Source organism: Orycteropus afer, unplaced genomic scaffold (assembly GCF_000298275.1).
Source record: "Orycteropus afer afer isolate SDZICR_OR568_19922 unplaced genomic scaffold, OryAfe1.0 scaffold00057, whole genome shotgun sequence".
NCBI classification, from domain to species: domain Eukaryota; kingdom Metazoa; phylum Chordata; class Mammalia; order Tubulidentata; family Orycteropodidae; genus Orycteropus; species Orycteropus afer.
In genome coordinates this window covers 1,965,523-1,981,114 of record NW_006921644.1, presented here as the reverse complement: position 1 = coordinate 1,981,114, position 15,592 = coordinate 1,965,523, and the positions used below count along the sequence as shown (strand labels likewise).

The window sequence follows — 15,592 nt, the reverse complement described above, 5'->3', positions numbered from 1 at the left end:
GACCTTCTTCATCATGTATAGCACTCTTTACCACTCAGCCCACATGCACTCAGCAACCTTCCTTCTGAGGAGTGGCTGGTGGGTTTGAACCACCAGCCTTTTGGTTAGCAGTCAAGTGCCTTAGGCACTATGCTACCAGAGCTCCTCAGTCCCAAGGCAGTCTCTACAAATAAATCATTATTTACACATGAGATAGGGAGCTCTGGTAGCATAGTGGCTAAGGCACTTGACTGCTAACCAGAAGACTGGCGGTTCAAACCCACCAGCCACTCCTCGGAAGGAAGATGGGGCAATCTACTTCTGTAGTGATACTGCCTTGGAAACCCAAGGAGGGGTCGCTATGAGTCGGATCTGACTTGACGACACATAACAACAACAACACACATGAGATAAAACTTATTTGTTACCAAGCTATTAAATTATGAGCTCTTGGATTGCAGAGATTATGTATTTCTTATTTTTGCTGCTAAGAACTAAAAGTATCGTGTCAGAAAATTCTAGGAATTTGATCAGTGGTTTTTGAATGAGTGAGAGACTTGTCCTGAAAGTACTCACAACCCTGCTTCTGGTCTGGAACACATGGGCCATGGGTTCATTTGGGTTACATATACAGTTTCATTTGATTTTGATGACAGCTCAGAATATAGACGATATTATTATTTTCATTTCTTCAGGGGAAAACTGAGGCTCAGGTGCCAACCGGTTTGTCTAGATTTGATCCCTCGTCTGTATGAGTCTGAGGCTTACGCTGTCAATCCCTGTGCATGTGCAAGTGCATGGACATGTGGTGTGTTGATTTTCTGTTGCTGTCTGAGTTACTCCTTTGTTTGGGTGCCAATTTGAATAATTCATGGAACATATTTCCTGGCATATTTGCTTGACTGGTAACAGGAGCTCTGCTCATTCTACTCTTGGCAGGGAATGCAAAATCTTTGATTTTTTTTCTCCCACAAATCTGGAAGTGAAATATCAGGATCTTATAACTCTTTTAGTAAAAAAAAAAAAAAAGAGGAGGAAGCTACTATTTCCAGAGCATCCCATTCTTCCCAACATTGGCAGGCGAGGAAAAGGAGAGGAAGCTGATGTTCAATGAGTGCCTACTACGTCCCTGGCACTGTGCTCATGCTATGTGTACACTGTCATCCCTGGCACTACGCTCATGCTATGTGTACACTGTCGTCCCTGGCAGTATGCTCATGCTATGTGTACACTGTCGCCCCTGGCACTACGGTCATGCCATGTGTACACTGTTCTCACCAGCACCCACTTAGGTGTCACGTCTCTGCTGCAGCAGCACCTCCTCCAGGCACACTTTTCTTACCACCCACTGACTTACACACTTGACCCCTCCCTCCTCGTGCCCCCGGTTCTGCCCTCTAACATTGCATCTTTGCCTATATTCATGTTCGTTTCTGCTCTTCCTCTAAATCTTCCTGTTCAAAACTACAGTGCTACTGAGTCCTTGAAATGTGGTTAGTCCAATTTCAGACGTAGTGTTAAATACATAGGAGATTTCAAAGTCTTAGTATGAAAAGCCGAGTGGGAAATATCTCATGAGTAACAACAACAACCATTTTTATGTTGATTATATGTTGAAATGATAATATATATTCACTCAAAAAAACTCACTGCCATTGAGTCGATCCTGATGACTCCCATTGGGTTTCCAAAGCTATAAATCTTTATGGAAGTAGATTATCTCATATTCCTTCCATGGAGCAGCTGGTGGGTTTGAACTGCTGACCTGGTTAGTAGTCAAATACCTTATCCATTACACCAGCAGAGCTCCTTATCTTATGTGTACTGGGTTAAATAAAATATACTGTTAATATTAATTTTACCTTTTTTTTAACTTTTTTAATGTGGTCAGTAGAAAATTTAGAAGTCAGCTGCTTCTGTCATGCCTTTCTCTCCCTCCCTCCACCCCATGCCTTTGTCTCAGCCACAGTGTTCCCCCCTTTCCCTCAAATATGACCTTCGACATCCTCACCTCCTTGCTTTCACACACGTTTCCCCCATGCTCAAAATGGCTTTTGTAATGTTTACCTTCACTACCAGCTACCCTAACCTCATCCAAGCTGCCAAGGGGAATTTTGTTTCTGACTCCTAGTCCTCCTTCCTGTTCTCAGAGTTGCTGGTGATGATTTAGTTTGGATTGCAGTTTTTTTCTGGTGATCTATTTGACTAGTTCTGTGAGGTGGTGGGACTGATATGGAGTTAACTGAGCACAAAACAAGAATACAAGTGAAAGTCTTGGAAGAGTGCCTTTATAGAATCCATGAAGCTCGCTGACAATGTGACAAACGTTTCCCACTCTGTGAATAAGGTTTATGTATGGGGCATTAATGTGGGACCCAGTTCTGCTTTTTTATTTTCTGCTTTCTGCTGAGAAATATGGTGAGCAGCCTTCCCTCCCAACCACACATTTCTTGTTTGTGCAGTCCTAGCCTTTGTGCAGTCCTAGCCTTTGTGCAGTCCTAGCCTTTGAAGGGGAGCTCTGGTAGCATAGTGGCTAAGACACTTGCCTGCTAACCAGACGGCTGGCGGTTCAAACCCACAAGCCACTCCTCGGAAGGAAGGTTGGGCAATCCTACTTCCGTAGTGATACTGCCTCGGAAACCCAAGGAGGGGTCACTATGAGTCAGGGCCGACTCGATCAGGGCTGACTCGATGGCACATAACAACAACAACAAGCCTTTGAAGAGTGACTTTTCTGCATCTCATGGGTAACCTTGAGGACTTGAGATCATGAAAATGGAAACAACTCTAGAGATGCATGAGTTTTAAAATCAGCACGTGGATTGGAGGACCAGTCACAGGAAAAGAAAAATTGCCTCTTGACAAGCATATTATTTGCTACAAAGCAAAACAAATTTACAAGCATATCCTTGGAATCAGGAGAAACAGAATCCCCTAAGAGTTTCTAGGGAGCAAGGGATGGTAAGTTGAAATTCAAAATCTTTGACTTATATTAAAGATAAGAGGCAGCATAATAGGGTGGATTCTGAAGGTGATGGCCTGGCTAGAAATCCTGGCTCCATTACTTACTGTGTGATCTTAAGCAGGTGACAAAACCTAGACTTGTCCTCTCAGGGGACTTGAAGAATAAGCAACTTAACACTCAAGTTCTTGTAACAGTGGCCCAGAGTAGGTGCCATATAAAATGTCTGTTGTCGGCCTGAATTGACATCATCATCACTACATAATATCTGTACGCATTGTTGTCATTTCAGACTCACAGTGACGCCATGTGTGTGACAGCAGAACTGTGCTCCATAGGACAAGCATGACTGACTGTTTGGAAGTTGATAGACAGCTCTTCCTTTCAAGGTAACGCTGGGTAGACTTGAACCAGCAAACTTTCAGTCATAGTTAAGCATGTTAACCATCTGTACCAACCGGGAACTCCTATGATATCTTTAGTACTCCTTTATGTGTGGGTTTTACTTTCTTCTTTGAAGGGAAGGTCTCCTTAAAGGCTTGTCTCATCTTAAACCTGAATTGCCCGTGTTGTTTTTACTTTTCCACCTGGGAATTCTCCTACCACGTTTTTATTATTTTTTCTTTCTCGGCAACCCACTCTTTGCATTTGAAATGTATAGGGCAGATAATTCAACCACTATTTATGTGGAGTTAGTGATGCCAAGTGAAGTTATGCTATGCTGAATACTTTATTTTTATTTTTTTATGTAAACATAATTTGCTTTGTAGGCACAATATAACGAAAGCTCTAAAGCCACAAATACATTAGACAATGTTCAGTTCACTCCAATCAAGCTTAAATCACAGAGACGCCTTCACGTTCCTTTAAGGCAAACTGAGACATTCTTTACACTTCCTTCAGGAAAACAATCACATGACAGGAGAAGGTGCTTAGAACGAGGGTACATTAAATGGTTAATATAACTTCTTTTTGCTCATTCTTCATGGTATAAATTCATCTAATTGGTCAAACTCTAGTTTCTCTTTTCTCTTGGTATTTTGGAGAGAGCAAAGGGCTTTCTTTAACCAACCTGCATAAATGACAATTATAGTATTAACCTTGCTAATTAAAAACACAGATTTGGGAAGAAATGACTTTGCATGCATCTCCTCTGAGATAACAAAGGCCATTTGGCTTCTGAATGTCATCGTGTTCCCACTCCCTAGGGGAGGAGAGCACTGATACCGCCTGTCCTGGAACATCTCTGCCCAGGCTCACCCGTTCCTCTTGGACTCCATTTCCAGCATAGTAATGGGGCAGGCAGGAGGAATCACACGATACAGAAAACTCTCCCCAGATGCCACAGAAGTGGGACACTGGTAGATCCTGCAGTAGAGGAGCTGATGCGGGCGTCCTCGTTCAAACGCCCCCGTCCCGCTGCTCATGAGGTTACATGGACATTCACAATGAGGAGAAACTCCCTTCAGGTAAATATCTGGCAGAAGTAAGCCATTATCACAAGCTTAGGGTAGGGAAGATGGCTCTGAAGTGACATTTGCTACAAAAGAACTTTGGAAACAAAACCGATTGTCGCTGAAATGCATTCATTGCCATCACTTGGGGGAAGAGTTGGGTCCCCTCTAAGGTTTGTTGGGTGGGGAAATCAGGCAATGCGGGGACCCCCTGATGTTTGCAGAATGCACAGTGAGTTAGGGTGCTAATCATACCAGCTCTCGGGTCTCCAGCTTGGTTTTGTGAATGAGTTTAAACCTTTGGGCCAAATGGACCCAGGAGGATAGACTGGAGCCCCCTTGTGGAGACACTGAGACTCTTCTAAGAGATTAACCTTTCACCTCTTAAGCAAGCCAGTCAAGTGGAGTGAGGACAGGGTTTCTCAAGGGGTTAGAAGCTGAAAACTGATCAGTGGGGTACAGTCAATTAGTTTGGTCCTTGATGTCTTAAAAGCAGGGGTCCCTCAAAAGATCTGCACCATGATTTTATGTACCAGAGGAAAAAGACCATCCATTTGGCTTCAGATGCTGCATATAAACCTTTTGTCTCCCTAGTTTGCTGCATGTTGGAACATGCTTTGGCAAGAGAAAAGATAGGCATTGATTTTTCCCAATATGATGTACAAGGGAGCTCTTTTAAAGGGGACCCACTTTATATGTGGTTGCTTACTACCAGGAATTGGTAGTGGTGATGAAAACTGTGCATACACCGTTGAGTCTCGATAATGACTTCTGAATTTGTCCCATGCTGTGGTGAGCTTTCATACAATTAAAATAAAATATATATTTGGGGAGGGGACTACTCATGAGATGTGGTTTCAGAACAAGCTCTGTGGGTGGTCCTCAAACTCATGCTACTGACCCATCTTTCATCCCGAAAAACCCAGACCTGTCTCCCTGTGTTTAATGATGAAAACCAATAAAAGGATCAAACACTTAGAAGGTCAGAGATTGGCACTAACCTTTTGATAGTGAAACGGCTGAATGAATAAGGAAGTTGCCTCTTCAAAGGGGAGAGGGAAAGTACTGTTTGGAGAGGTTCTTAATTTATGGGCCCATGAAGACATCTTCTGGCCTACCCTCTTTCTGCTGGCCAAACTGGCAAGTGATTTAGTCAAAAGTATGGACAACCTGCAGCAAAAAGTGTCATTGGCCAGAAGAATTCTAGGACCTGGACAGTGCTTTGTGATAATACCTCTCAGTCCAAACTCACCTGTGCCCATGTCCGGTCTCTTAGGCATTGGGCTTGTGGGCTGGTGTTAATTTGCAACTCTGTTCTAGAACCATTGAGAAGGACCTAAGGATGGATGGTTTTGAGAAAAGGCAGAGGGAGAGTGTCATACACAGATGGGGAGGGACATAATACTGCATGGAATGGGATTGGCACTTAAATTCAAAACACAACAGTGATCAACAGCTTTTTAGCTCAGCTGACTGCAGACAAACACAATGCGCACTGACTACAGCATTTGTTCACTGGGGCACATGAGAGCTTGCCCAGCCTGGTCTTCTTCTTCCAAACCATCCTCATGTTCTCCTGCCTGGGTCCGGGGTTACTGGATAAAGGGCATCCGCTCCTTGTTCTCGCTGTCACCCTCGTGGTCCTCCTCCTCCTCCCCTGCTTCGCTGGTCTCTGTGCTGTCATTGGCCATCTGTAATAAACAGAGGACATTACGGAGGGCTCTGCAACCCGGCCTCCACTTTCTCCAAGCTTTGGATGTCTTTCTGAGGCAGGGCTTCTCCGAGGGCTGAAAGCTAGGGATGCTTGCCTTACCCTGGAAGGCAGTGTGTGTGCACTGTTGTCTCTGTGCTTTCCTGTCTGGGCTCTCAGATAGCTCTAGAGACACTCTCCTGATGCATTTTCCTTTCCTTTTCAGCACTCATTTCAGTATGTGATTAGGCCCTCATTTGTAGAATCATAAACACTTCTATTTCCTTCTACCTCACCTCAACCTGATAGACCCTCAGTGACTCTCCCTATATTGAATGGAATGGATTTCTTCACTGTCCACTCACCAGTGGAGTCGGGGTCTTTTCTACATCCAGAATTAACTTGCCAATGTTCCCTCGGTCATGGATCCGCTGCATGGCCTCCTTCACCTGAGAGATGAGGGGAGAAAGGGAAACTGGTTAGGTGGCAAGTTGCCCAGAGAAAGCAGCTGGGGAAAGGCAACCCCAGAGTTTCCCACTGTGCTTCAAGCTTAGTAGGCAAGGGGGAAACTCACTGCCCTTGAGTCCGATCCAAGTCATAGTGACCCCTCCTTGTGTTTCCGAGGAGGCATCTCTACAGAAATAGATTGCCCAATCTTCCTTCCGAGGAGTGGCTGGTGGGTTTGAACCACCAGCCTTCTGGGTAGCAGTCAAATGCCTTAGGCACTACACCGCAAGAGCTCCCAAATAAATTCTGGTGGTGTGTACGCACACTCTGACTTGAACTAGTGACTTTGTTTCCTGTATCTAAAAAATGAAGTTAATGAAGTTGATGGCAGGTTTGGAAAGAGCTCCCGAGACGATGTAGATGAGGGTTTTTTTTTTTTTTTCCTTAATAGTCCTTGTAATACCTTGTAATACAAGCGTTTCTTGCTTCAGGGTGTCAGGACACATCAGCCAGAATAAATTTTGATCAATAAAAACTTTTCCTGAGAGTCAGTTAACACTCTGCTTACTTAATATATTTAAATACTATGTTAACACTGCTTCATATATGTATTACATTGACCAATTACCCAAGGTTTAGTTGCATTTAACAAAGTTCCCATGATTCCTGGCTATTAGGTGGCAACTTTGTCTCCATTGAAGTGGAATTTTCCCCAGAAGTCCTATTCTCCCCAGAAAAGAGGACCTACTCTCTGGTTTCAAATGTTGGGGGCTTGACAGACCAATGGATGTCTCCTGGGACACTCTGAAAAAGCAAGGGTGTGCAAATCTGATTCATACTTTGAACATTGCCTTTTGCTGGTGTGTGGAGAATGAACTCTAGAGGGCACTGTGAGGATTAACTGGAAAAAGGGTTCAAGTGCTTGATACAGATTATGTCCTCCATTTTGTGATGAAACGAAATGATAATACAACATCTATTTAAGAAGGGCGGGGGATGTAGCCTAAATTTATTTCCCGAAATCCCAGAATTTTAAATGCTTTTGTTCATTCACTCGTTCAGTCCACACATATTCAGGAAATGTTGCTTCTATGCCAGATGTCATGGTTTAAAACAAAAAGAGTGAGACAGAGGATCTGTCTGAGGAGCTTGATCTGCCTCCCTCAGAGCAGAATGTGCTTGTTCAAGAACCAAAGCCTTCTCCTCATTTGGACTCAGACTCCACAGAGCCATTAAAATGTTCGTGCGCTAAGTGTTTTTCTGGCACTTTATCCTAAGGGCGTAACTCAATTTATGGGGAAAAATTTACCAAACCAAAGATGCTCACTCCGAGCGTTTTTAATGGGAGAACATTGAAGCAATTTATCTGTCCAGTGAAGGGGAATGGTTAAGACGGCAGTGAGTTCTACATTGATTACTGCACAGAAATGTGTAGCACTTCACGTGGTAACTCTCAGAAACAGAAGGAAGGGTTAAAGGTTTTTGTAATAGTATTAAGTGAAAAATCTGAGCTACCTCTTTATTTACATCTCCATAAAAAATAGATATCCTAAGCAAAGCATATGTAAAACTTCGTCAGCTTAACAAAAAGACAAATAACCTAGCCACAAAATAAGCAAAGGACTTGAATAGACATTTCATCAAAGAGGACGTTCAAATGGCCACCAAACACATGAAAAGATGACCAGCGTCTTGAGTCATCAGAGAGATGGGAATCAAAACCACAATGAGATACAGCTTCACTCCCACGAGGATGGCTCAGATAAAACAAGAAAATAAAAAATGTTGGCAAAGGTGTGGGGAAACTGGAACCCTTACCCATTGCTGATGGGAATGCAAAATGATATGGCTGTTGTGGAAAATAGTGTGGTGGGTCCTCGAAAAACTAAAAACAGAACTACCCTATGATGTGGCCTAGCAATGTATATAGCCAAGAGACTTGAAAGCAGAGACTCAAAAGGAGACATGCACATCAATGTTCATTACTGACAGTAGCCAAAAGTGGAAACAAACAAAATGTCCATGAACAGATGAATGGATCAACAAACTGTGGCACATATCCCATGTAATACTACTAAGCTAGTGGGAAAAATGAAGTCTTTATACATGCTACAGTATGGATACTGTAGCTGAGTGAAATAAGCTAATCAAAAAAGGACAATCTGACTTACATAAAAAGACAAGAAAAGGCAAAAGTCTAGTGAACAAAGGTTATTAGTGGTTCCCAGGGTCAGGAAGGAGAGGAAAAGGGGGATTAATGGTGATGGAAAAATCCCACTGATTAAGGAAAGAACTGCAGGAGCTCTGGGGTGCTGTAGTGCCTAAGGCATGTGACTGCTAACTACAAGGTTGGTGCTTCAAACCTACCAGCCACTCTGTGGAAGGAAGATGGGGCAATCTACTTCCATAAAGACGTACCGCCTTGGAAACCCAAAGAGGGTGGCTATGAATGGGAATCGACTCAATGGCAGTGAGGTGCTTTGTTGTTTTTTTTTTTGGCAATAAGTTGCATACCTGTAAAAAGTTGAATTGGTAAAAGTTGTGTGACAGATATATTTACAACAATGAGCCCCATCCCCCCGCCCTCCCCCAAAAAGTAGCTGCTGAGGCTGCTTATATACAAACACCTCATGGGATTTGGTTCCTTGTGGTTTCATGAGACATCCCAGTTAAGTGGCCTAGTAACATGTTTAGTGCTTCGGTTCTACCTTCCAGTGTGTTGTGCTGAGATGGTAGTCCAGCTAAGCCATACTCACCTTACTGACCCACAGAAACTGTGTCCTAATGAATGTTGTTGTTTTAAGCCACGAAGTTTAGGGTAATAGTTGACTAACACTTAGGAATTCTTACAGAAGCTCACAACCTTGCAAGGTACATAGTATTCCCATTTTACAAAGAGCTTCCCTGATGCTCAAAGATATAAACATTGTGTCCAACGATTACATGGCTACTGGTGACAGAACTGTGGTTCAAAGGCAGGTCAGTCACACTTTAAAACTGATGCTCTTTCCCGATGCCACCCAGACTGTGTTTCTTCAGCTTCTGAAACTCAGAAGAGGGTGGTAGGTAACATCTCACATAATAATGGGCCTGGCTTCCCAGAATTCAGTTCTTTATTACTCTGCCAAGTCATTAAACACCTGGGAACTCCAGGGAGATTAGGAACAATTTTTAAGCTGCTTCTCCAATAAGATAGAGCCCAGGGAAATGGAAAAGCTGTTTTCTCTCCAGTTGAAGCTTATTGTGATGTTAAGGGAACAAAGTACCCTGCAGGGCTGGCTCTAATCTGTATCTTTTCTTGGGTATTTCTTTCTGAACTGAACGAACTCCTTGAAGTTGGCTCACTGGGGGATTGGAGTTGAGACTGAAGAACGGTCAGGTATATTTCCTGGAGAATATTTACGTTATCCTGCTGTTTGGATTTATATCACCTTCTCCAGCTGCTCTGGGAGGTGCTTAAAAGCCCTTCTGATAGCAGCTTAGAAGGAAAGAAACTACCACTCTTTGATCAAATCTTTATCAAGTATCGTGTGAGGCCTCTTACTCACTCACTGCTGTCAAGTTGGATCTGACTCACAGCGACCCCTCCTTGGGTTTCTGAGGCAGTATCATTATGGAAGTAGATTGCCCAACCTTCCTTCCGAGGAGTGGCTGGTGGGTTTGAACCGCCAGCCTTCTGGTCAGCAGTCAAGTGCTTATGCTAGAAATCAAAACCAACCCCCACTGGGGTGATTCCCACCGATGACAACATCACATGTGCCAGAGTAGAACTGAGCCCCACAGCATTGTCAGTGTCTAATTTCAGAAGATGGTCACCAGGCCTTTCTTCCGAGATGCCCTGGGTGTCCTTGAACCCCCAGCCTTTCAGTTAGTGGCTACATGCATCCATCATTTGCACAACCCTTATATATGTTATTCTGTTTCATCCACACACTGACAGTTTCACAAGTGAGAAACACAAAGATAAAAAATCCTAGGAGTCTGCCTTTGGTCGCCATCGAGAGGTGACAGGAACCAGTGGGAACTGAGAGGGCAGCTGCCCTCCTTCTGGAATCTGGACAGGACCCTTTGTACCAAAACTGCCCCAAGGGACACCACCGCAGGGCAACAAGACTGTGCCCAGCTTCCCTGTGATGGTAACAGCGCCCAGGAGAGATGGTGACCAGTTCCTTAAAGCTTAGCAGTACCCACAGGGAAGACAGCTTTCCCTGTGCTGCTCAGAGATTTTCCAAAAGTTCTCTTCTGCTTCAAACCTTGTCCCCATCGAATTCAAGAGAAAAGTCTCTGCCTGCATTGTTCAGTGCGGTAGCCACAAGCCACAGGTGACAACTGAGCATCTGAAATGTGGCTTGTCCAAATTGAGATGCATTATAAGTATCCAATAAGCAGCTGCCATCCAGTCGATTCGGACCCATGGCAACTCCATGTGTGCAGAGCAGAGCTGGACTCACCCTTTCATGGCTGTGGCCTCTCAGGAGCAGGTCTCCAGGCCCTTCTCACAAGGCACCTGTGGGGAGGCTCAGATTGCCAACCTTCTGGTTAGCAGTCAAGTGCAAAACATTTGTACTGTCAAAGGACTCCTAACTGCAGAACACACACCAGGTTTTAAAGACCTAATACAGAAAAATGTAAATATCTCATTAATCATTTTTTATATTGAGTAAATGTTGAATCTACCTCATTTTGCATATATGAGGTTAAATAACACATATTAAAGTTAATTTCACCTGTTTTCTTTTTACCTTGAATTTGACTACTAAAAAGTTCAAAACATTACATGTGGGTCAGATCTGAATTCTGCTGGACACCATTGTACTAGACTTCTTAGGAGGTGATGTCTGGTGCCCTTTCCAGCTTTCTGTACCTGTGGCTGGCCAGGGGCAAAGCCCTTACAACCAGGATTGCAACTTACTCATTAGCCTCTCCACCAGGTCACAAGTCTCTAGGCCAGCACTGCCCAAGAGAAATAGAAGATGAGCCACAAATGTCATGAAAACTTTTGTAATAGTCACAATAAGGAAGGTGAAGTGAGATTAATGTTCACCGTAGATTTCATTTAACCATTTTAATATATACTCAATATGATAAAATATTAATGAGATATTTTACATTTTTTTTTCAATTGTACTAAGTTTTTGAACCATCATCCATCTGTTCCTTACTGTGGCAGCTTGTGTGTGACGATGATGCCAGATGCTATGCCACCAGTATTTCAGATGCCAGCAGGGACATCCATGGTGAGTGGGCAGGTTTCAGCAAAGCTTTCAGACTAAGACAGGCTAGGAAGACAGGCCTTGTGATCACCTTGCAAAAATTAGCCATTGAAAACCCTATGCATTGCAATAGAATATTGTCCGATATGGTGTTGGTGTCGGAAGATGAGCCCTCCAGGCTATAATGGCTACAGCAATGACTCAAAGGTGCCAAGGATCCTGAAGATACTGCAGGACCAGTTAGTGTTTTGTTCAGTTGCACACGGGGTCACCAGGAGTCACAGTCAGCTCAACTGTGACAATAACAAAAAGTCTTCAAAATCTGGTGTTTTTCATACTTGCATATTTCAACTCAAAGTAGCCACATTTCAAGTGCTTGGTTACCACACACTGCTCATAGCTACCGTATTGGATTGTGCAGTTCTAGATGGAGGGAAGGACAGTCTCTACATCAAAGTCCCCAGTGTAAAGGAGTGGTTGGCACATATGGAATGAATGAGTGGGAAAAGTGAGACACCAGGTGGTGGGCTGTGCCATGTTTCTGTTCCTTCTTTTGCACGTCCCAGAGCACCGAGCCTGGGCAGTTGTCTCTTGGTGGCCTTCTCAGTACTGCCTGGGTGGCCCAGTGAAGTCTGTTCGTAATCAAGGTCATGGTCCCCCACACCCAGTCTGAGACGCCAGCTGCACAGCTGGCCAGACCTGGTCTCAGCAGCTGGATTTTCCAGGCTGAGGATTCTGGATGTACTCAGGCCATCTCCACAGAAGCTGGCTTCTCATCCAGATGGTGGAAGGAAATTTGAACCATGTCATTCAAATGTCTCAAGGTGCCAAGATTTGGAGCCTAGAGGCAGTCTGGGCCTTTTCTGAGACTTCTTTTCCCTGGGAGGCTGCCTCAAGGCCATCTCAAGTGGATGGATGGTGACAGGTGGTGGAAACATCACTGCACTGGATGTCGGGAGAGTCGAGTCCCAGCACAGGTTGTACTTTAAGCAAGTAAAGTCATTCCCACAAGTTGCTTGTTCTCTCTGCACCTCACACTGCTTATATTCAATGATGGGCCCTACACTACACTGTCTCATCTATCCATTCATCATCCAGTGCCTCTTTCAGCTGTGTTAAAGTTCTGTACTGGGAGCAGGTACGCAGGGATGGGTGGAACAGATAGGCTCGCTCTGTTCCAAGGGTATCACAATAAAAATAATAATTTAAAAAATTGCTGTGCAGGGAATGAACATTGTTACAGGATGGAAAGTAAGTGAGGAGTCGCTTAAAGTAAGCTTAAAGAGGATGACCAGGAAAGTGGTGTGTTGGACAGAATGATGGACCCCCAAAATGTGTCCACAACCCAATCCCCAAAACCTGTAAATGTTACCTTCCGTGGCAAAAGGGACCTTGTAGATGTAGTTAAGGAGTTTGAAATGAGGAGATTGTCCAGGTAGGCCCAATGTAATTCACCTTTGTAATAACAGTGTTTATAAAAGGGAGGCAGGAGATTAGAGTCAGAGGAGGTGATGTGAATTAAACAGAGGTTAGAGGTGATGTGGCCACAAGCCAAGGAATACAGGCAGCCTCTAGATGCTAGAAAAATTAATTGTCCCCATTTCAGAGATGGGGAGACTGAGGATCAGAGAGCTCAAGTGCTCATCCAGAATCTTACCTCCCAGAGAGTAGCAGAGCCAGGCTGTGAATCCAGGTGGTCTACCTCAGAGCCTGCTGTGCACGGAACCACCAAGCCCTCTAATTCACCTTCTGCCCAAGGTCAACAGTCCTCCAGCCTCATCACCTCCTGCCCAAGCCCCACAGTCTTCCTGCCTCATACGGGCACCACTTAGAAGAAAGAGGCAGCAGAGCATGACTGATCTGGGAAAGACTAACAGTCATCTTCCCCAAGGCCCTCATTTCACAGAGGGATACACTGAGGACCCCAGGGGGTCACTTTCCAAGTCTGCTGTAGAATTGGGTAAGAAACCAGGTCCTGTGTCTGGGCCATGACTCTTCTGGATTCATTGCTCTGTATCCGTAGGGTGTCTTAGCTACTTCCCAAGCCACTTATGATCTTGAGATTTACTCTGAGGCTTCCACAAAGTAACACTCCGGCTCAGGAAGGCTCAAGAAAAGTCTCTTGGTTTGGGCTGAAGTGCTCTCTTTCCTGAATCTTTCTCCTTTTTCTGCTCATCTAAAGGGCATATGTGTGTGAGAGATCTTTTCTCCCCAGGCTCTCCTCCTACCATGAACACTGTACAGGTCCCTCCTCAGTCAAGGTGCCAGTCCTTACTTATCCTGACTTGAGTTCTGCAAGGTGCTAGGCAATGCTAAGGCCCTGTGGGGTCTTTCAAAGACCACTCAAGTCAGAAGAAAGTACACAGTGGACTGGACTCCCATCTTTGTGGCCTGGCTCTGAGTAAGTCATGTCACCTCTCTGGGCCTCAAGGTATTCATCTTCAAAACCTCTTTTCATAAAAGGAGACTTCTAGAATGGTGGTGCTTCCTACAAATGCTTCCTTCTTCTTCCCCATTCTCCAAAGGGCCCATGCATGGGGACAGGCGGCTCCATTCTCCTGTACTGTTATCATTTATTATGTGGCAGCAATGGAGGTGTGTTGCTAAAACTTCACATATGCACTCCTGGAAAACCGCACACTGCAAAAATCATGATGCATCCTTTTGGAAAAACAGACTTGGGATAGATGATGCACAATCTATGGAACTCTGTAGCCAGAGAGCACCGATGGAAATAGTAAAAATGTTAATGGAAATATTGCACAGTCCATTGGCACAGCATTGCACACGGCATTGCACACAGCATTGCACACAGCATTGCACACAGCATCACAGTCAGTCAAGTCTCTGCAGCCTCAACCCTGAGGGTTCCTCCTTTGAGGAAGGGGGGCATTTATTTCCAGATAGACAATTTCATCAGAATTTAAAAATCTGTAGCAAGTATAACACCTTCTTCACCAGTCCGTTGCTTTTAATTTAGGGTGTGAGGTGGCAGTGGGGAATGTTTCTGCTATTCATTCCATGGTATTTGCACCTTGGTCATAGCTTAACTATAGTAAGACTCGTGGTAGATCTTGAAGGCACTAAGCAGACACTGCATACATTAGCGAAGATGCTGGGCGTTGTAATGGCTAACACACTCGGCTACTAATGGAAAGGTTGGAGGTTGGAGTCCAACAAGAGGGGCCTCAGAAGAAAGGCCTGGTGATCTCCTTCTGAACAATCAGCCATGAAACCCTGTGGAGTCCAGTTCCCCTCTGACACACATGGAGTTGTCAGAATTGACTCAAAGGCAACTGGCGGGTTTTGACTCCTTGTACTAGGCAGGCCCTGTGGACGCTGGCTTTCAGTTTTGTTTTAATGCTCTTCACACCACTGCTATGCAGGGAAAAATCACCCACTTCCAACTTCCCCTCCTGGTGACTCCACCAGCATTCCCCTCTTCACCAAGTGCACCTGGTTCCTGTCAAGGACACCAGACTGCATGGGAAACCATGGGGCTGGAAAGCTTCAGGCCCTTCATGGTTGAACTGGGTGGGCTTGGATTGAATCCAGCCTCCCACATTCACTGTGTGACCTTAGAGAGTTTACCCAACCTTTCTGTGACTCTCTTTTCATTCCTGTGAAGTGGGGGACAGGTCTATACCTACCCACAGGATTGCCATGAAGCCTGAGAGGGCGCTGGTGTTAAGCATTGGGCACAATGATTGGCACACACACAAACAGTTGCTAAATGTTCACCATCTGTCTCCTTGGGACCAGACACCTTTTAATTATCCATTAGAAGCTTCTTCAAGGAGTCCTGGAGGTGCAGTGGTTCAGTGCTTGGCTGCTAACCTAAGGGTTG

The 15,592-nt window shown here is 44.6% G+C and overlaps 1 protein-coding gene across 1 annotated transcript in view; it reads right to left on the bottom strand.

The window, feature by feature from the left end:
- Positions 1-5,987: 5,987 nt before the first annotated feature.
- Positions 5,988-15,592, bottom strand: part of VAT1L (vesicle amine transport 1 like) — a 189,099-nt gene continuing 179,494 nt past the window's right edge. The window contains exons 8-9 of the mRNA XM_007939109.2: positions 6,451-6,534; positions 5,988-6,086 (exon numbers count right to left, since the gene is read on the bottom strand). Of these exons, the coding sequence (XP_007937300.1) occupies positions 5,988-6,086; positions 6,451-6,534 (183 nt within the window). The remainder of the gene's footprint in view (positions 6,087-6,450; positions 6,535-15,592) is intronic.